Below are 21,686 nucleotides of genomic sequence, written 5' to 3'. Positions count from 1 at the left end.
TTTGGTTGTAGGACTCGTTGTCTTTGGAGATTGAGAAGGTTTGTCAGAGGCCATATTGAAATCAGAGAGTGGGGCAGTAGTTATTTGTGAGAAGGTATCCGTAAAAAGCTTTTTAATGAGTTTTTCAGATGCTTTAGCTCCGTTTAAGTCCATAGAAGTTAGGAAAGCTTTGCATATATTGGCCATAAATCTTTCTGAGGGATGGTCGTCAGAGGCTGAGATACTATCTATTAATGAATACTGCCCTTGTAATAATATATTATTTAGTTTGCCAGTGACTTCTTTTCGTTTCAGCAATCGCAGAACCCCCGTGACTTAATGTGTCCTCTAGGGCCGAACCAGAGTATGACATTGCTGCCGACGACGATGATGATGTTTCAATAGGATCAATGTCCTCTGAGGGGGTAGATGTCACTATAACCACAGGAATCCTCATCCCCTGTGAGCCCCTCAGAGTACGAGCTTTTCCATTGGTCCAGAGTTGAGGGACCCACTAAAACCCTTTTTTGTATTGTTTATTAATTTGCATATAGAGTAATTTCCAGGTGCTGAGTTCTCCCCATTCTGTAGTTATATGGTTCCTGGCATGATCTCCCTTGATATGGCCGTGATGTAATGTATTAGACAGGACCTGCTGCAGCGCAGTACTCCTGCCACACTCCACTGCTCTCCCCTGCATTCGTGCCCCCTCTCCCCCACTGCCTCCCGGCACAAACACCGGCGCGTCATACCTCAGGACACCTATGTCCCGGCGTGCCGGGGATATCCCTCCGCGGCTCTGCAGCGCCGCATTCAGTGTGTCCTCTTCGTCTGCCTTTTGCAGCTCTGTGCCGCTCCGGGTGGTCGGTTTCATGCGGCGCTTCTTATCTCCGCAGACTGACACCGAAGTCCCAGCAGGGACCGGGATTCTTGTTGCCGGGGTTGCTGAATCGGTGGGTCTGCTGGAGATATCCCTCCGCTACGTCACAGCTCCACAGTTCATCTCTGTCGCCGGTCTTGTTTCCGGGCTTCTCTTACCCGGCATCTGGGCTGAGGCAGAGGCTGAGGTCCTCCCGGCCGGTGTATGATCGGTCCGCTGTGATCTCTGGGGCTGCCGGTCTTCGGCTATTAGTATTATAGCCCTGAGGCACGGGACTACTTTCCCTCTCATGACAGGGAAGCCGGCTTCCATTAAGTTTTTCCAGGGAGCGTCTGAGCCCTGATTTAAAGGGACACTGTCACCTGAATTTGGAGGGAACAATCTTCAGCCATGGAGGCGGGATTTTGGGGTTTTTGATTGACCCTTTCCTTACCCGCTGGCTGCATGCTGGCTGCAATATTGGATTGAAGTTCATTCTCTGTCCTCCATAGTACACGCCTGCGCAAGACAATCTTGCCTTGCGCAGGCGTGTACTACGGAGGACAGAGAATGAACTTCAATCCAATATTGCAGCCAGCATGTAGCCAGCGGGTAAGGAAAGGGTGAATCAAAAACCCCCAAACCCCGCCTCCATGGCTGAAGATTGTTCCCTCCAAATTCAGGTGAGTGTCCCTTTAAGAGTTCTCTTTGGTGTGCCGGGCTCGTTCCTCCTGAGACCCGTTCCAGGCATGTTGTAGATTGATGTGGAGTCTTATAATCCATGAATAAGTATGCTTAAGTAGCATAAAATAGGGGATTAACAGGAGCCCCGCAGAACACGTCTGCTCCTGTCCCCTGGCAAACCACGCCCCACCAATAATCTTGAAATTTTAACACTCGCCATTAAGGCTTTTTCATAATCATATCCCCTGTCTTTTCAGGAAGAGCTTACAGCCGATTCCTTATAACTCCATTCAGGATTACAATGACTGATAACAGACGATAGGATTACATAAGATAGGATAGGATTACACAGATGATAACACAGGATACACCATGACAACTCATTTTATAGCTCAGCCTCACAGTGACCCTTGCACACACTCATGAGGTGCTTCAATACAAAGGATATGGTCAGTCTATTGCTGTTACTTTATACTTGTATTTCCTGAAAGAACAGGTTTGTGTGAGTGTGGAATGGCCTCCCAACAGGCAAGTGTGAAAGTCGCAAGATTTCTTACATTTTTAATATGGTTCCTGATATGAAAATAAAAAACATATCCTACTATATAATTGTCTAAGGGTCCCTTCCGTCTGTCTTTCTGTCACGGATATTCATTGGTCGCAGCCTCTGTCTGTCATGGAATCCAAGTCGCTGATGGGCGTTTTGCCACGACCAATCAGCGACGGCCACAGTCCGGCGACAATATGGCCGCTCTTTCCTTCCCGCGCCATACTCCCCTCCAGTCATCCCTCACACAGGGTTAATGCCAGCATTACCAGAGCGTAGTGTAACGCACTCCGGTTACGCAGCTATTAACCCTGTGTGACCAATTTTTTACTATTGATGCTGCATATGCATAGATCATTTTCTGTTGACTCATTCCCTTTAAAGAGGCATTCCCAAAATCAAAATGTGGTCTTAAAATGTCCACATGTACTGATTCATTTGTATCAATATAACTCGGCTTTAAATCTGCTGAGAGACCAGTTCTGTGAAACTGGAAATTATGCTGTTGATGCATATCACAGAAGACAATCTTCTGCCATATGCATCAGCAGAGCAACATTTGCAGTGTCACATCAGGGATCTCTCAAGCAGTATACAACAAACATGGCTGTACATTGTCTAGTAACTAAAAGCTCCATTGTGGAGGCGTGTAAGAGAATTGAATTCTGACAGACAATAAGACAATGACATAACAGCTATACAGATTCAAATAGCACAATATAAAATAGGTCAGGTAGGGTACTGTACAAGGGCAGAGTGCACAGAAGCATAAGGTGAATTGTACAGCTAGATTAGCTTGGGCTTATCAGGAGCACACAGGAGTGAGGAGGGCTCCGCTGCACTGAGAAGACAGTCCATTCAGGAATGTGAAGCTGGATGCAGATAGAGATGAAAAAAAGACACAAAAGTGGAAGATAGTCTGTATATTATCAATAAGTATGAATATATTGTGCACTATGAAAAATGTGATTGTAGAGTTCTCCGCTAGAAGCAGTGCTGTACTGGCTCTGTGCTCGTGTGTCTGCGGTGTGCCAAGACCTGTGTCTGCAGACCTTCAGACAACTGTAGAATGTAAGCCCGCAAGGGCAGGGTCCTCACCCCTCTGTATCAGTCTATCATTGTTGGTTTGTTTACTGGATGTGATATCTGTAACTTGTATGTAACCCTTTCTCATCTACAGCACCATGGAATCAATGGTGCTATATAAATAAATAATAATAATAACTGCACTATAATCTACAGGAATCAGAGATCCATTACTTACATTCCCTTTCACAGCGGCTCTGGGGGCTCCACACTCTTTTCACCATCCAGACTAGTGTAAAATTCACTTCTACTCATCTTTCGGCTTTTCCTTTATACAGGCTTTAGCACACAGATATCCTGCTGCACTATTACTGTGTCAGAGTAGTCTGCCTGCAGCGTTCTCCTCTCCCCATTGGAAATGAGCTTTCAACAAGTGCTCACATATATGGAGGCGTCGGGAGGGAAAGCCCGAACATCATGTATATGGCCAGCTTGTCTCTACATCATTTAATCGCGCACATAAACACATACAACCTATTTAAAGGGACAGCCTCATCTTAGACAAGCCTTTGAGCTGTATTCAGTGACCATTATGTAATTCATGCACGGACAGTGTGTGCCGGGGAGAATAATGCTACTTAATTGGCAATGCTTTCCTCTGGCTCATAAAGGGGTGGTCTTGAGTAGGAGTCCCTTCCCCCCCCCTTTTTGATGTCCAAAAGTCCTGATAGAACATATGTTGTGATGAGACAATGCCTTTAATGTTTTGCCCCTTTAAAGAAAAAGAAAAAAGCACAAAAGTCTTTGATCACTTTCAAGATTTTATTTACATTGTAAGACTGGCTGCAGCCTCAGGTCACATTATCCGCCTCCTTTTTCACATATCTGCTGTACAAGAATGCAGTTTATTGGAATAAAGGCTGTAAACAAAATGTTTGCCGTCCGTTCGAGGGAACAAACAGGAGCTGCTTTACCGAGTTACCCATTGGAAACGCCATGATCAAGGTCGGCCGTGAACACCGACACGCCACAGTTTCCTAGTCTGAAAAAGCCAGCGGACGTTACAACAGCGCTCGCCTGGCCGAACACCATGTACATAGCATTGGTCGTCATCTAAGTGCGATATATATTCACCTCCACGTGACTACTCTACCCTCATGCTTTTCTCTTGTGACATACACAGGACAGTTCGAGGCAAGTGGAAGCCAACGTTGCCCTAAGACCCGGGACGTAGACATGTCCAGCTCGGCATCTGCCCTGCATGTGTCCCTTACATATGGAGGTTGAGAATTCATGCCGTGCTCATCTCTAAGCCCCTGTAAATGAATATGACATTACAGGGTTTATTTACTGACAGTGTGCAGAAGTGCAATAGCTAAAAGTGCAATTACCCACAGTATTAACTAGCAAATGCCCCACGTGGGTTCCAATAATTTGCACTTTGTAGCTAATGATCCGGTCCTAATAAACGTCAACCATACCACAGTATAATGCTGCTCAACTCAATAACATTAGAAGGTGCACTCCGGGGGTTCATTCATAGCCCCTGTTACCGGTCAGTAATGCGAGGGAGGTTTGTGCATTAGATTACTTACCAGCCGCCGTCGTCTGCCGTTTTCTGCGCTGTTACAGTGCTCATTCCGCAATTGTGACCAATCCGCTCACACAGATTCTCCATGGAAGTCTGGGAGACTTGGAGCAAGGCGCTCGTAGACTTAGATTAGGAAAGGAATCAACAGTCTGCAGTGTGAGGCCGCGAGAAAGAGCTGTGGCTACATGACGCAGGAGAGGAGCGGAGCAGCGCAGAAAACGGCAGAAGACGGAAGAATGCACTTATCACACACTCATTACCGGGCAATAAAAAAAAAAAAACACAAGAGTGCTCGTTTAAATAATATTCTATACTTGGCCGTATATATAAACACTTATAAGGGAAGAATCAGAATTTAGGAAATAAAAACTTAATTAAAATGTTCCACATCCAGCTCAATAATTACTGATGATTCTTTCTATAAAATGATGAGTTCGCCTGATTGTAAAAGTCGCTACAAGACTAGTCAAAAAACTGCACAATTTATGTGCCCATCCAGTCTCAAACTATTGGTTTCTAATAGGCAGACCCATAGGGAATGCGGAGGGGTCTCCCCTGCCTACAGTTGGCCGTCTAGCTTTCCACAATCACAGCTCTTCATGGCTGAAAGTCTTCGGAGATACAGGACTGAGAGTACAACTAGCTTTGAATGAAACATTCTTCGGACAGGTGGGTGAAGATCTGGCGCTAGCAAGGAGGATTTTATTTCATAAGTACATTCAGATCATAAAGGCATGATTATTACAAGCCTATGTGTACTGCGAGAAAGAGAACTGTCCTTACGTCAACAATTCCTGCATAACATTCAAAAGGGTTGTCTGGTGACAATTTGTTTTTGTTATCTAAATGTATGTATTTGTGGCTAAAAATAATTTTATAATTGAGTTTCATTAAAACTTTAACACCATTTGGTTTTTATTATCCCATTATTCCACGGTCTACTGCTGGCTGCGGAATGGGTTAACTGAAAATCTGTCAGCAAGCTCATTCTGATGGTCTAATGGGAGAGAGTTAAGGGTAGGTTCACACAGGGCGTTTTTTGCTGCATTTTTTTTTTCCCCTGCAGAAAAACCTGAGTGCCTGGCAGGAAAGAAGTTGCGGCAAAAATGCAGGTTTTTGCTGCGTATTTTTTTTCATTCAATTCAATGTGTGAAAAATGCTAAAAGAAGTGACATGCCCTATGTCCAAAAAAACAAGCAAAACACTGGTGGCCAAAAACAAACGTGTGTGCATGAGATTTCTGAAATCTCAGACATGCAGCTGAAAATTAGCATAAAAAAAAAAAACACAAAAAAGGCTCAGTGTGAACATACCCTAACTCTTATCTGTCTTTTTCTGAGCGGTTCTCAGATGATTCACGAACACAGATCACATCAAGTTGAATGTGCACGGAAACAAAGAGCCTATCAAAGCAAAACGGTACATTTTTAATACACACCAAAAAATATTTTTTTTTAGCCAAAAATACAGTAGTTAAAGGAAAAGAAATGTCCCCAGAGATGGACCACCTACTTCACCTGAATCCCACCTCTGAACACCATTTTAAAGGTTACACATAAAAATGATTCTACATCTTGTATTACGAGAGGGCTGCATTCACCATTATCCAGACTTTAGAGCAGAAATCTCCTAACAACCCTTTCAGAATAGGGTCAAAGAAAAAATACACAAGGAAGGTTAGACAAAAAGAACAGAGAATTAATTATATGGCCAAGCAAAAATTACAGTATAAGGCTGCCGTCACACTAGCAGTATTTGGTCAGTATTTTACATCAGTATTTGTAGCCAAAACCAGGAGTGGGTGATAAATGCAGAAGTGGTGCATATGTTTCTATTATACTTTTCCTCTAATTGTTCCACTCCTGGTTTTGGCTTACAAATACTGATGAAAAATACTGACCACATACTGATAGTGTGACGGCAGCCTTAAGAGTAGCATGCACCAAATTTATGCCCTCAATCCGGGGTGGTCAATAGAGGCTCCAGGAGACATATTTAACTTTTGCATCTTTTCGTACTTTAAAAAAAAAAAAAAAAATATTAGACAACATCAGTGAGGAAATAAAGGAACTATATCTGCCTTTCACTTTTATAACCACAAAGGACGACTAAAATATATTTTAAAATTTGTTCTCCTTTTTCTAACAATTGTTTTTATATATCGTCAATGTTTTTTTTTATTGATAGACGCAATGAGAGAAACTGCTTTTTTAATTTTTTTTTAACTGCCGTAGTTTTATTTTTCAATTGTTTCACATATTGTGCCCACCATTAGGTCATAAAAGACCATTGGGGGCATTTCAACATATACTTTTATTTTTATCTGATTTCTTCTGTAACTGGGCTAAGGGTGAGTGTCCACAGGCCGGATTGTCGGCGCTTTGGACGGAGCGGAAAATCCGCTCCGCCCAAAGCGCCATCCCCTTCTGTACGCGCAGTGATTCCGGATGTGTTCATTGCACACATCCGGAATCGCAGCACCCCATACATAGGACTGTGTTATATACGGAGCGTCGCCGCAAGGAAAACAGACATGCTGCGTTCTAAAAAGACGCACCGCATGTCCGTTAACGCAGGGCCGCCGGGTGCGTGTTTGCATGCAGAGTGGAGACGGGATTTCATAAAATCCCCTCCACTATGCGGTAACATCTGGACGCTGCGGGTTGACTGCTGTGGTTGTACGCAGCATCCAATCCGCAGCTAATCCGGATGTAATCTGGCCGGTGGACACGCACCCTAATACACCAGCTCTAGTTACAGGGAACATCAGGACGAGGAAGTGCCATGAGCTCTTATTAGGCTATGTGCACACGTTCAGGATTTGTTGCAGAAATTTCCTGAGAAAATCCTGAAATTTTCTGCAAGAAATCTGCATGCGTTTTTTTGTGCATTTTTGGTGCGCTTTTTTGCGGATTTTTCCAGACATTTCCCAATGCATTATAGAGTGGGAAATCCGCAAAATTAATGAACATGCTGCGTTTTTACCGCGATGCGTTTTTTTCCGTGAAAAAAACGCATCATGTGCACAAAAATTGCAGAATTCATTCAAAATGATGGGATGCATAATGCATGCTGTTTTTTTGGGGGGGTTTTATAGCGTTTTTATCGGGAAAAACGTGAAAAAACGTGAAAAATCAGCAACGTGTGCACACAGCCTTACTATGTACACTGACAGAAAAGGCAGATACGGTAGTAAACAGTCTTTGCCTTGTCTAGCTCCATAGTCAAGCGGCTGCCCGATCGCGGATAACTCTTCTACTATGCAGAGGTGCTTTAAAACATTCTGCAGCCAGAAATAGATGGTTTGACAAAAAGGTTATAAAAGGCAAACAGTGCAAAATATTGAATCAAACCCTATTGCAAAATTGATTTTTCAGCCTTAATGCGTGCATTTAAGTAAAAAAAAAAAAAAAAAATTGTCCCCAAAGGTCAACAACCCCTTTAATAAATCCTGACAAGCACCTGGTCACCCGCTGTCTTTTGGAACCAAGATTAGGCATTGTGAGAAGTCTCCCTGGATTAAGGGGGTGAATTTGGTGCACGCCAGCTCTCGCCTCATACCCTATGTGTACAATGCCTACTTTTTGTCTTGTCCATGTCATTTTTTTTGGCACTTCTTCTGCAAGTCGTCTAGAACCGTAAAGAAAGCTCAAGCCGGAAACGCACAGGGCCGACCTCATCCCAACATTATTTTCGACCGCTTGGTTGAGGTCAGCGAGAAGTACGACTGGAGTTTCCTGGGGTTGTGATTGTTCTTCAGAGCTTCCACCAACTGCCTTCTGGTGTGGACAGACACCCCCCTCCCCCCCCCCCCGGTGGGTTCCCTCCTGAAATGAAGTTCACGTCTAGCCCAATACCAATAGGCTTTCTTGTGCTAATGAAAAAATAAAATAAAATCTTTAAAACATTTTGATTTTGCGTGTTTTTTTTTTTAAATTTTTATTGAGCATCTTTTTCAGGCTTTAGGTCAGAATTTGCCTTGGCGATTTACATTCTGGGAAGTTTTACATTTACACCAGGCAATGCCCATCAGATGCAAGAAACAGAAAATGATTTGCGTCAAAGGAACTCCAAGGCTGGAGTCACATTGCGTTATGGCAGTCCGTTAGACGAACTGCGTTACATGGTGGCATAACGCGGTGTAACGCAGTCTGTTAACGCTGCCAGTAACCCCTATTATCGGGCGCATCGCCAACGCATGCCATAATTGGCATGCGCTAACGATGTGCTGTCATTCTGTGACGGACCCTCGGACGCAGTCTGCATCGTTTCGGGGTCCATCTGCGCTAGCATAACGCGATCTTTTTCGGCACTTGCATTAACGCAGTCCGTTTAACGCATGCGCTGAACGGACTGCTCTAACGCAATGTGAACCTAGCCTTAGCGGTTACAATTTCCGACTGTTTCCGGTAACAGTCAGCAGATTGTAACTCTGGCACAGATAAATGCATTTATCCCTCTACGTAGATTGTATCTATATGTAACCCTGCAAAATGGTGTTCATAGATGGAAATACCATTTGGGCCATGTTCCCACATAGCGTAAACACTGCGTTTTTTTCTGCTGCATTTTTTCTGCAGGTGCCGGCACCAAAATATGCAATCTGCCCTGACAACTGCGCTTCATACATGTCCCCCATTTTTCGTTGCACATTTTTTATGTGCTTTTTTTTTAAATGCACAAACACCGAGATTCTGACATTTATCCATGCATAGAAACTGATGGGGGTAAAAACACCCAAAATCCGCACAGTTCAACAGCATCATTAACACCATATGTGTGTGGTGTAAGGGTGCAGGCAGGCCGCCATATAACTTATGCGAGGATCACATCACAATCCTCGGACTGGCCAGCGGCTCTCCTGACCCGAGCATGACAGCTGCGTAGAAATACATGCGGTCCCGCTCAGGTCAGGAGGGCAGACAGCCAGTCCGAGGATTGTGATGTGATCCTCAGATGAGTTATACGGCCATCTGTCTGCGCCCTAAGGAGCGGACTCAGGAGCCGAGCCTGCCCCTCTCCCGGCAGTCGTGGGTAGAGCTAAGCTCTCACCCGTTGAATGACAGCGGCATTTACAGCAAGTGGCCCATCAACACTAGAAGTGCGTTGTTTTTTTAGGATGCCACAACAACAAAAAAAAAGAAATAATAAATGATCGAAACACTGTATCAATAAAGAAAAAAAAGTCAGGGTGCTGTGCAAAAAAACAAGCCCTCACACTCCTTGGACCGAAAAATTAAAATTGTTACGGGTCTCTGAAAATGGCAACACAAAGTGGTTTTTTTTCATTATGTACATAAAAAATGAAAATATGCGAGTGTGATATCGCAGTAATCGTACTGACCTGGAGAATCGTATTTCCAGGTCACTTTCACGGCACAGTGAGTGCCACAAAAATAAACCCCTTCTGCTCCCCACCAACCTTATAAAACAAAATAAAAAGTCTCATATGGCTGCCGGCAGAAGAATTAAAAATATCCTATGGATCTTGAAAGATGAAAAGGAGAAGATAAAAGCAAAAAAAAAAAAAAAATTGCCCAGTCCTTATGAGGTTAAACATACATTGGGCAGGAGATTTCATGAAATCCCTTCCATTTAGCTTGAGCTGTTAAATGCAGCAAATTTTCTGAAAAAACAAGAAAAAAAAAAAACCAGAAATAAAACCAGTGCTTACGCTATGTAGGAACACGGCCTTAAGATGGTCTATAGCTACTGACGTCACACAGCTTACCAACCAGGTTAATAGTGGCCAGTGTTTGCACTGGCTTTATCTCCGCTGCTCCCCCGAGTATTCCATTTTTATTTCTATTTAAATCCGCCTTACGGTTCCACAGTTATGGGACTTTTTTTTTTATTTAGTCCTGATTTTTATGGTCTCTACAAGAGGGCGTGGCTCACCAGGTAATGATCAACAGCAGCCTAAAGACACACCCCCAAGGATCCCGTGAGCCACGCCCCTTCAAAAAAAGGCTAATAAAATTAGCGCTACATAAAAAGGCGCCTATATCTCTGGAGAAAAAAAAAGTAAAACAAACAAGAACTGATTATTCAGGGGAGTACCGGGAATAAAATAAGATCAGATACTGGTAACTTTTGATCTGGTGACAGGTCCCCTTTAATGACAGTACCTGCGGACACAAAGTCTGTTGCTAAGGAGCATCTGACAGAAATGCAAATTTCACACAGCAAATGTCGGAGAAAGGAATCCTGTAACAAAGGTGTAAAAAAATAATTAATGTTGCTCTTTAAGAAAACAAAAATATCATGAATGTGTCCATCCCAATGATAAAGCAACACAATGTCAGAAAACAATACTTATTTGGAACCCCAACACTCCTGTATATCTTTTCGTTTGTGCAGGTGTATGGGGGTTAAATCATATGTCCATGACCAATGGGAGTCAACACTAGGAGACATCCAAGCCAACAATGAGGAGTCATGTGCAAATTGTGCCCAGTTTATAGTTGGAAGGGCTGAAAAGGGCTTTCCCTCTCTGAGCTGGAGAGGCAGAGGAGGCATGCAACAATACATATTGCAGGCCTTTTTAGAAATTCGTGGCGGGGGCTGGGAGGAAGTATGGAAACATTCCCACATCAATTAATTATTGTAGGTCTGTCCTTCTGGAGGCTGTGGGAGCTTCATATTTTCTTTGGACATCATCATGCGTCTAAGTTCTTGAAGAACAACTTTAATGCTATATGAATTTTGCCATTTAGCTAAAACAGGTATGCTTCGGGAATCCACCTAAAAGGAAAGAAGAAATGGAAACTGTAAACTTGGACTTTGCCTCTTTAGTGTACAGTGGCATGTGAAAGTCTGGGCACCCCTGGCCAAAATTGCCATTATTGTGAACAGTTAAGTAAGTTGAAGATGAAATGATCTCCAAAAGGCCTAAAGTTAAAGATGACACATTATCTTTGTATTTTAGGAAAAAACATTTTTCATCTTTCACATTTAAAAAATTACAAAAAGGGAAATGGGCCGATGCAAAATGTTGGCATCCTCAATGATTAGCACCTAGTAGCACTCCATTTTGAATGTATCACAGCTTGTAAATGCTTTTTGTAGCCAGCCAAGAGTCTTTCTATTCTTGCTTGAGAGATTTTTCATTCTTAGAAAATTCTTCCAGTTCTGGGAGATTCCTGGGTCGTCTTGCATGCACTGTTATTTTGGGTCTAGCCACAGATTTTCAATGATGTTCAGATCAGGGCACTGCGAGGGCCATTGTAAGACCTTCAGCTAGCAGCTTTTGAGATAGTATATTGTGGATTTTGATGTGTTTTTGGGATCATTACCCATTTGTAGAAGACATCCTCTTTTCAACTTCAGTTTTTGTTGTTGTTTTTTTTTACAGATGGTGTTATTCTTTCATCAAGAATTTGTTGAGATTTCACTGAAACCATTCTTCAGCCTCCCCATGAAATGTTCCCCATGCCACATAACCCTAAAGCATGATTTAATCCACCCCCATGCTCAATGGTCGCCGAGATGTTGTTTTCCTGAAATTCTGTGCCCTTTTTTCTGCACACATACCTTTGATCATTGTGGCCAAAGAGTTCTATATTAACCTCATTGGTCCACAGGATGCATCGGTCCAAAATGCATCAGGCTTGTTTAGATATTCTTTTGCATACTTCTTACATGGAATTTTATAATGAGGACGCAGGAGAGGTTTTCTTCTGATGACTCTTCCATGAAGGCCATACTTGTGCAGGTGTCTCTGAACAGTAGAACAACGTACCACAACTCCAGAGTCTGCTAAATCTTTCTGAAGGTGTTTTGCAGTCAAGGGGGGTTCTGACTTGCCTCTTTAGCAACTCAACGAGCAGCTCTCACTGAAAGTTTGCTTGGTCTTCCAAACCTTTCTTAATTGCATTTGGAACTGAGAAAAGGGCAACTTGAAAACACTTTGCTATCTTCTTATAGCCTTTTCCTGCTTTGTAGGCCTCCATTATTTTCATTTTCCGGTTGCTAGGCAGGTGCTTAGAAGAACCCTTGGCTGCTGTTATTTGGCACACGGTTAGAGGAGGCTGGGTTTTTATAAAGCTGGGAAATTTGCATCACCTGCCCTTTCCTACCGGTGATGGTGAACAAGCCATAACCCTAACAAGTTACCATATTTTTCGGACTATAAGATGCACTTTCTTCCCAAAAAAATTTGAGGGAAAATGAGGGTACGTCTTATAGTCGGAATATAATTACAAGTAGTGTGGCGGCAGCAGGAGTTGGGAAATTCTGCAGTGGTCCGACACTACAGGGCGATGATCGCACTCCCTTCCAAGGCTGGTGGGGCAGGTTCGGCGGTGTTCTGTGGTGCGGGGGCTGTGCCGGCATTTTGTGATAGGATGGAGGCACCCCCACATCCAGTGCTGCGGTGGGTGGCCTCAGGGAAAATGGCCGCCAGAGGTGGCGCATGCTTAGATTGAGATCTCGCACCACTGAACACTGCCGAACCAGCCTGGAGTGGGATTTCCCAGAGGCCACTGCCTCACAGCAATGGATGTGCGGGGGCTCCAGGCTTTCAGAAAGTGTCGGCGGAGCAGCCGCACCACTAGCACCACCGAACCTGTCACACCACTCTGGAATGGGAGTCATATCGCCGGACCACCGAACACCCCCGTGACCTCGCTCAACCAGCGCTGCCGATCCCCCCCCCCCCCCGGTAAGCTGAACTCGGACTGTCAAACGGACCCCCATTTGACACAAGTTTCTCCCTATTTTCCTTCTGAAAATTTGGGGTGCGTCCTATAGTCCGAAAAATATGCTAATTAACGTCCGAAACCTTGGTCAAAGTTATCTGAGCACACAAACCTCCAAACCTTTTGCATTGACCCATTTTATTTTTTTTATAATTTTTTAAATGTAAAAGATATATATATATATTTCTATTTTGCCAAAAATACAAAGGAAATGTTTCATCCTTTAACTTTTAGAGATCATTTCATCTTATACTTGCTTAACTGTTCAAAATAACAGCAATTTTGACTAAACTAAACTTTTACATGCCACTGTAGATGGAGCCAGCTTAATGTAATCACACAATCACTGCACAACATGGAGGTAGCAATAAATTATTGGGAGTTTTTTTTCGGTGAGCGTACACTGCAGTGTGGGCTTCTGATCATATTTTTTAATTATATTAGATATATGCCCCAAAAAACGTGCCAAATTTACCCAAAGAGCCTTGTATATACTGTATGCCTTGTATGACAAACCAGTAGTCTTTTAGAATAATCTGGGCTGGTATTTGTTTTTTTTGTTTTTTTATGTTAAACCACAGGCCACGTATAGCGCCACAGTGCAGACATGCCGGCCTTACAGCACAGGTATACATACGGCAAAACCCCAAATGTATACCTATGATAGTAGGGAAAAAAAAAAAACAAGGAGGAAACAGCCTTCGATTCCATATGTTTGGAAGGAATAAGCTGGGCTGATGGTGTTGCAAAGTGAAAAATTAGGCCTTTTTTTGGTTTACGTGAAATGGACATCAGCCAATAGATATCAAAAGGAACCGCTCAGAAACTTCTACACCCCCCAACCATTAATATGACTGTGTAGCCCATTGAAAGATCATCAAGTTGATTTTTTTTATAATGCCAAAGCACTGCTGCAGCAGGGACAAATCAAGTTTTGAAAATCGGTATATCAGTGTCTGGTAGTGCACTGGGGAGTGACGATGCACTTACAGCTCCTCAGCCTCGCGCTGTTGTCACTGCCTAGCACCATTCACCTTTGGCTGCTTGACAGGTCGCCGGCTCTGATACTACAGGAGACGGAAGTGCATCGTTCGGAACCAATGCACTTCCAGACATAGAAAATACAGAACTTAACTCGATTTCTCGCAGCTGAAGCATTGCTTTGGGGTCATAAAAGGATCAACTTGCTTATCTTTTAACCCCTTTTCAACATATGATGAATTACCTTGAGGTAATTGAGGTGTATAGGCTCCCTCCTATATACCTCTACCAGCCACGAGTGGAGTAGAGCTCTGCTAGCTGCTGTTAACCTGTTAAATGCTGCCATCAATCTGTGAAAGTAGCATTTACAGAGCTCAGCCCAAGGGGCGCCAATGGTTTGTGATGTCAGCCGGTGTCTGCTGAAGACCTCCGTGCCGGTCAGTACACCTTGTCCCGCAAAAAAAAAACAAAAAAAAAAACATGCCCTCATAAGGCTATGTCGCCGGAGAAATGATAAAGTTATTGCTCTCAGAAGAGGTGGAAGAAAAAACAAGCGCAAACAGGGAAAATTGCATAGGGGTCAAAGAGCTTCACAGCCATATAAATGGTTTGGAGATGTCAAAGTTTCTGGTAGGTTACTTATAAGTTCTCTGTATATTCTGATTTTAACATTTCTGCAGTTTTCAGGTTAAGTGACTTTGCAAATACTTCAAGGGATTGTACATTATTCAGACAATCCCCTCTTAATCCGTTTGTTCCCCATGTAAAAGAACACCTTTACTCACCTCTGGTGCGGGCCCCGTTCTAGCGGTGTCAGCACTGGTTCTATAGATCGCGTGACATTGTCATGTTACATAATCCCTGCAGCCAATCAGCGCTGGCTTCACTCTCCCTGCTTTAGTAGAAATCAGATACATACAGAGGAAATGAGTGTTGCTGTCATCTTATTTCCTCCAGATGAATGTGATAAGTCCACATCCGGGGAGAGTGCAGCCAACACTGATTGTCTGCCGGGATCGCGTGACAATGTCACACAATCCCTGGGATAGCCAGTACTAACAGCACTGGAACGGTGCCGGTGATGAGTACAGGAGTTATTTTACAAAAGGGAAACAGATTGAGAAGGGAATGTCCGAGTACTGGACAACCTCTTTAATAAAATAAGACTGGGGACTAAAAACTTCAGCTGCAATATATGGCCAAAGTCATCAGTCCCACGATAAACCGCTACCTACCTTCAGAAACGCACTGCATGTGGCCATAGACCAGCACACGTGCCCATAGTTTCAACCACATACGCCAACCAAAAGAGTTACAACAGCTTTGTTCCTCACTGTATTTTGAGTTTTGCCAGGACAAATACAGCTGCTTGCCCTCACAAACTGGACATTTGTACATCCCTCTTTTCAGACAAATGTCGTCCGAGTTCAAACAAGCCTGTCTTTACTGGACAAAAAACCACCAGAGGACTGAAATTAGCTTTAGTGCGCAGACGGCCATGTAACATGGATGACGATCACATCGCAGAGCTCGGACTGGCCGACGGCTCTCCTAACCCGAGTGTGACTGCACGTACTTCTATGTAGCTGTCATGCTCGGGGTCGGGAGAGCTGCCGGCCAGTCTGTGCACTGTGATGCGATCGTCGTCGCCTGTATTATACGGCCATAATCGGTAAAATCTCGAAATTTACTAATATTAATTGTAGATACTAGCTTTAAAACGTAAAGGGGTCTTCCATCTAAATCACTGATGGCGTATGTACAGAACCTACATGTATGACAGGTACGGAGCTCACCTCTAGGGCCTGCACCTTTTTCGAGCACAGAGCCGTCTCATGCCGCTGTGTATGGAGCGGCAGTCGTGCATGCACAGCTCTATGGGAGTCCTCAGAATAGTCACCAAGCAGGCTAGGATATTTATGTCATCCCCATACAAGTGAATGGAGAGAGCGATGTGCTTCCATGTACAGGTGCATGAGGCAGAACCCTATTCTGGAGAAGGAGGCGCTTCCACAGGTGCCACCTGCATATTTCACATATATAGGACATAAGTGTAACAGATCCATCCTCCTCCTAGACTCACAGTGTGAGTACTTACCATACCATTGGAGCTATTTACACCATTCATGTTTATTTTTGTTTCAAATCTAACTGTCGGAGGGGCTTCGGGATATTTGGGTCCACATTCTATTTTCAAGCTGTATATTCTATTTTCATAATTTGTCTAGAAAATAAATAAAATGAATAAACTGATCAACACAGTATGACAATAACATCGGCAAAATAACCTTGGGAAACAGTAACCGGATGTGAATAAGACCCTGCTGGGGATTGGGAGCGAGCAGTCGTCAGATAGAAGCAGCTGCGCTTTTTCTAGCACCCACCCTGGCAGAATGGCGATGGGGGGCGCGCAGGACAGATAGCGGGCTGACCTCTCCTGTGGGCAGTGTGCAGCTGATATAAGACTTATTACGTCTAAGGCCTCTTTCACACTTCCGTCTTTCTTTTTCCATCACAATGCGTCGTTTTGTGAAAAACGGACGCAGCAAATGTTTCTGCTGGATCAGTTTTTTTCTTATAGACTTGTATTAGCGACGGATTGTGACGAGTGGCCTTCTGTTTCATCCGTCCTAAAATCACTGTCCGTTGGGCGGAGACAACGCACATGGAAACGTTTTTTTGTGTACGTCGGAAAAATTGTTCAGCGACGGATCCAGCTCTGTCCGTCGTTGGCTATAATGGAAGCCTATGGACGCAGGAACAGCGCTGACCGTCAAAAGCAGGAATCCAGCGACGGATGCCGTCTTTTGAAACTGAGCATGCGCGGAAGAATTTCCAGTCAGGGAAATTATCACTCACTCTTTTTACTGCATAGGCAGCATCAATAGTAAAACGATATAATGTTAAAAATAATTTAAAAAAAAAAATTGTGATATGCTTACCTTCCGGCGTCCCCCGCAGCATTCCCGATGCTTGCGATGTTGCTGGCAGCTCCCGTTCCCAGTGATGCCTTGCGAAATGACCCGATGACATAGCGGTCTCGCGAGACCCCTACATCATCACAGGTCATTGTCTCGCGAGGCATTACTGAGAATGGGAGCTGCCGCGAGCATCGGGAAGGCTGCGGGGGACGCCGGAAGGTAAGAATATCACAATATTTTATTTTTAACATGCGTTTTATTGTGTATGCGTTTTCACAGCGGAAAAATGTGGCGAAGACGCATACACAACGTATGCACATAGCCAATTCTGGCAACAACTGCCTCGACGGATCCGTAAAAAAAAAACGGACCCAGTGCACCCGTTTTTTACAATCTGCACAGGATCCGTCTTTTCAACATTTTGACGGATTGTGACTGATTGTAAAAAACGGAGCGTGAAAGAGGCCTTAGTTCACACTTTGCTACAGAGGCAAACAGTTCCCCTATTCCAGCTCTACACCAAAGTGCAGATCAATGTAACAGTGCTAATCCTAATACATAACTTTTATTAATAACATTACAGGAGTCTCAGCACAAAATGACTGTTCAAACCAAGCAGAGGCGCGCAGTGCACCCTCGGCATTGGTCAACCAGTACAGAGCGTCTTACCACCTACTTTATTTGCAGATTTTTATCTACCACTGACTTCCTTGATTGACAGCTCTGAAGGAGGTAAGTGGAAAATATGTAGGCAGAAAAGTGCTCTGCACTGTACTTTTTGGCCAGGCCAAGGTTGTACCGAGTTCATGTGCTTGGTTTCGACAGTCCTGACAGAATCTCTTTAAAATAGTTAAAGGGGTTCCACAGTGAAGAGAAGTTATTTCCTATCCACTGAATAGGTTGATAACTTGTTGATTGATGAGGTCCGCCTGCTGGGACCCACACTGATATCGACAGAATGGGGAAATTTCAGCCCTGCTCCATTCATTACCTATGGGCTGCCCTCAGCTTTGTACCCGCAGACCCATAGACAATGGATGGTGCAGAAGTCGGACATGTGCACTGCTACTCCATTCTAATGAGGATAGGAGTTCCCCATTCTGCCAATCAGTCCAGATCCCATTGGTCGGACCCCAGCCAATCAATAAGCTGCCCCCTAAACTGTGCGTCCCAGGAGAACACCTTTAAATACTACACTGTATTCCTGCAGACTCCGTTCCTACAGCCATAAGTATGAGAATTCTCTTAGCAGCTTGTTAGATGGAGTTGATCGCCGGAAGCATCCACATTACCCTTTTCACGACCTATGATGCACTTGTACGTCAAAAGTCGTGTCCTTGGCTAGGATGTAAGCTTGCAAGCCGAACCTGCATTTTTCTCAGCACATGTTGGCTGATTTAATCAGTCATCATGTGCCTTTAACAGCCGTGGGTGGATCGGAGCTCTGCCCGCGGGTTGTTAACACGATATATCCCACTGTCAATCTCATTTAAAATGCATCGGCAGGGGGTGCGTCATTACATGCACCCAACGGCACGCCTGTGACGTTAGTGGGGGGGCGCAATGGGTTGCCATAACAGCTGGGGGTCTACTGATGACCCTCATGCTTGTTATTACAATCCTCCTGTGAAAGCCGGATCTGTGGCGGGCATTCATAGTAGATTGTGATTTTAGCTATAAATAGCAATGTAAATGCACAAGCAATCGGACAATCGCAGCTTCAAGTCCCCCTTCAAGGGGACTATTAAATACATTAAAAAAAAAAAAACTTTTCCCCCCACTTTTTAAACAAAAAAAAACTACAAACGTTCAAATCATCATCTTTTACCCATTAAAAATAAAGTAATTAAAAAAATATGTATTTCATATCACTGTTTGTAAAAGTCCGATCAAAATATAAAATAAATTAATCCGATCGGTAAACGGTGTAATGAGAAAAAAAAAAAATCAAAAAGCCAGAATTATAATTTTATGGCTGCAGCAACATTGCAATAAAATGTAAGAAAAGGCAATAAAAACATTGTATCTAGCTCAAAATGGTATCAGTAAAAGTCTGCCCAGTGCGCAAAAAATAAGCCGTCACACGGCCCCATATCCCGAAAAGTGGAAGTGTTACAGCAGGTCTTGTAAAATGGTGATAAACGTAAATTTCTTTTTCCTTACAAAATTTCTGAATTTTTTTTTCACCACTTAAAATTAAATTTAAAAAAGGCATATTTGTTATCTGCATATTCGTTCCGACCTGAAGAATATTGTCAGGCGAGTTTTACCATATAGGGAACTTAGTAAATAAAAATCCAAAAAAACAATTGTGGAATTCCACTTTTATTTCAACATGTTCGGAATTTTTCCCTGCTTTCTAGTGCACCACATGATAAAATTAATGGCGTCATTCAAAAGTACAACTTGACTCGCAAAAAACAAGTCTAGGAAGAAGGCAGGGAAAATAATAAAACAGAGTCAGTCTGCTGTTTAACAGCGTTCTGAAGCAGTCCGGCCGCCGCGGTGAAAGCCCGGCTACTGGGAAGAAATGTACTTTATTCCTCCCAGCAGCTTCTGGCTTTGAGTCATAGAGGAGCGGCCAGTGTGGCTTCAATTGTCGCTTAGAATACAGGGAGTGGCTGCTGTAACCACAATCCGGCACTGACAGCCGGCTCAGCAGTGCACCAGTGCAGATCCGCCTGTCAAGGAAGCACACATCCGGCTGTCAGTCAGTGCCGCTGCATGGTTACAGCTGCAGCTCACTGTGTACCGAGCAATGACTGAAGCCACACAGGCACAACTTCATGACTAAAAGCAAGAGGATGCTGGGAGGAATAAAGTTCACTTTCTCCCAGTAGCTGGGCTTTCAGTGCAGCAGTCAGGAAGCTTTAGAACTCTATTAACCTGCTGATTAACCCTATATCTCCAAGTTAATAGTATTTTGGGATATGACAGATTCCTTTAAGCTAGTAGGTCATTATGTTTCCAAGACTGATTCTCCTTGACACATTTTGTGGTGTGTGTATACTGCTACAGAAATCTGAAAGCAACTCACCCGCGGAGGCCCGATTATCATTCCAGTCCATCTAGCAAGAGTCATATCATCATCACTTTCAAGGCCCCAACTAACTGTACCATCGCCAACTCCTTTTTGCCCTTCTTCAAGTTCTTCCAGTAGTTGGAAATTACGAGGAACGGTCACTGTCATATAAAAGGAGAGGAGGTCAGACATCAGCATTTTCGATACACAGTGGTTCATTTTGTTGCCAAAATGCCTGAAAAACTCAGGATGTACCTGGATAACTCCCTTTCCCCAGTTGACACACACTGTTCATTGTTCCCCAACAGTGGTCCACAACCGTTCTTATCTAGCGAGCCACATTCAGCTCTCAGAGATTTTGTGATCCATTACCGGAATAATGACAGCCAAAGCTTCCCACTGAAACCACACACAAATTTTGTGCCCCCTTAATCATAGGCAGTACATAGACATCCAGGGCTTATCCGTTTACACCCATCCCATATGCTTATATCAAGCACTCCAGCCACACCCAGCATCAAGCACCCTTCCGACTGGCAGCATCATCCAATCTCCAGATTACCATATTTATCCCCCACCGCCAGTATAAACACATCCAGATCTGCTCTCCTGTGCAGCTACTCACAAGTCATTTTGATAACCAGCCAGCACATCAGCCGCTGCCTGCTCTGTTATTAGCGGCAGCGGGTATACTCTTATGGGAGTAGTAGTCCTATCAGCCTCCGCCTGCTCTCGCAGGCAGAGCCAGGGAGAATGAGGAGAGCCATCTTCAGCTTACTGTACCTCTGCTTCCCAGGCGCCAATACGTGTGGTACTGATGTGGCACATGGTTGCCACATATGTGCCGCAAGTATTACACATCTACTGTACTATATAATTGTCTAAGGGTCACTTCCGTCTGTCACGGATATTCATTGGTCGCGGCCTCTGTCTGTCATGGAATCCAAGTCGCTGATTGGTCTCGCCAGCTACCAGTCATGGCTGCCGCGACCAATCAGCGACGGCCACAGTCCGATTAGTCCCTCCCTACTCCCCTGCAGTCGGCGCCCGCTCCATACTCCCCACAGTCACCGCTCACACAGGGTTAATGCCAGCGGTAACGGACCGTGTTATGCCGCGGGTAACTCACACCGTTACCGCCGCTATTAACCCTGTGTGACTAAGTTTTTACTATTGATGCTGCCTATGCAGCGTCAATAGTAAAAAGATCTAATGTTAAAAATAATCAAAAAAAAACAAAAAAAAAAAACAACAAATCATTATATACTCACCTTCCGCAGCCTTTCCTGCTCCTGGCTACGCTCCTGTGACCGCTCCATGCAAGCGGCAGCTTCCGGTGATATGGGAGAAGGACCTGCCATGACATCACGGTCATGT

At 44.0% G+C, this 21,686-nt stretch overlaps 1 protein-coding gene across 2 annotated transcripts in view; it reads right to left on the bottom strand.

Annotated features, from left to right (window-relative positions):
• Window positions 1-5,360: 5,360 nt before the first annotated feature.
• UBE2V2 (ubiquitin conjugating enzyme E2 V2) overlaps window positions 5,361-21,686 on the bottom strand; it is a 33,191-nt gene continuing 16,865 nt past the window's right edge. Inside the window, exons 2-4 of one of the 2 annotated variants that reach the window (XM_069731309.1) lie at window positions 20,325-20,470; window positions 16,465-16,590; window positions 5,361-11,430 (exon numbers count right to left, since the gene is read on the bottom strand). In XM_069731309.1, the coding sequence (XP_069587410.1) occupies window positions 11,284-11,430; window positions 16,465-16,590; window positions 20,325-20,470 (419 nt within the window). In that variant the 3' untranslated portion in view covers window positions 5,361-11,283. Of the gene's footprint in view, window positions 11,431-16,464; window positions 16,591-20,324; window positions 20,502-21,686 lie in introns of those variants that run through there. The other variant, XM_069731308.1, reaches the window with a different exon arrangement.

The sequence above is a fragment of the Ranitomeya imitator genome, chromosome 6 (assembly GCF_032444005.1).
Source record: "Ranitomeya imitator isolate aRanImi1 chromosome 6, aRanImi1.pri, whole genome shotgun sequence".
In the NCBI taxonomy this organism is placed as follows: Eukaryota; Metazoa; Chordata; class Amphibia; order Anura; family Dendrobatidae; genus Ranitomeya; species Ranitomeya imitator.
Note: the sequence above shows the minus strand (reverse complement) of the source record. Positions and strands in the feature narration are given on the sequence as shown.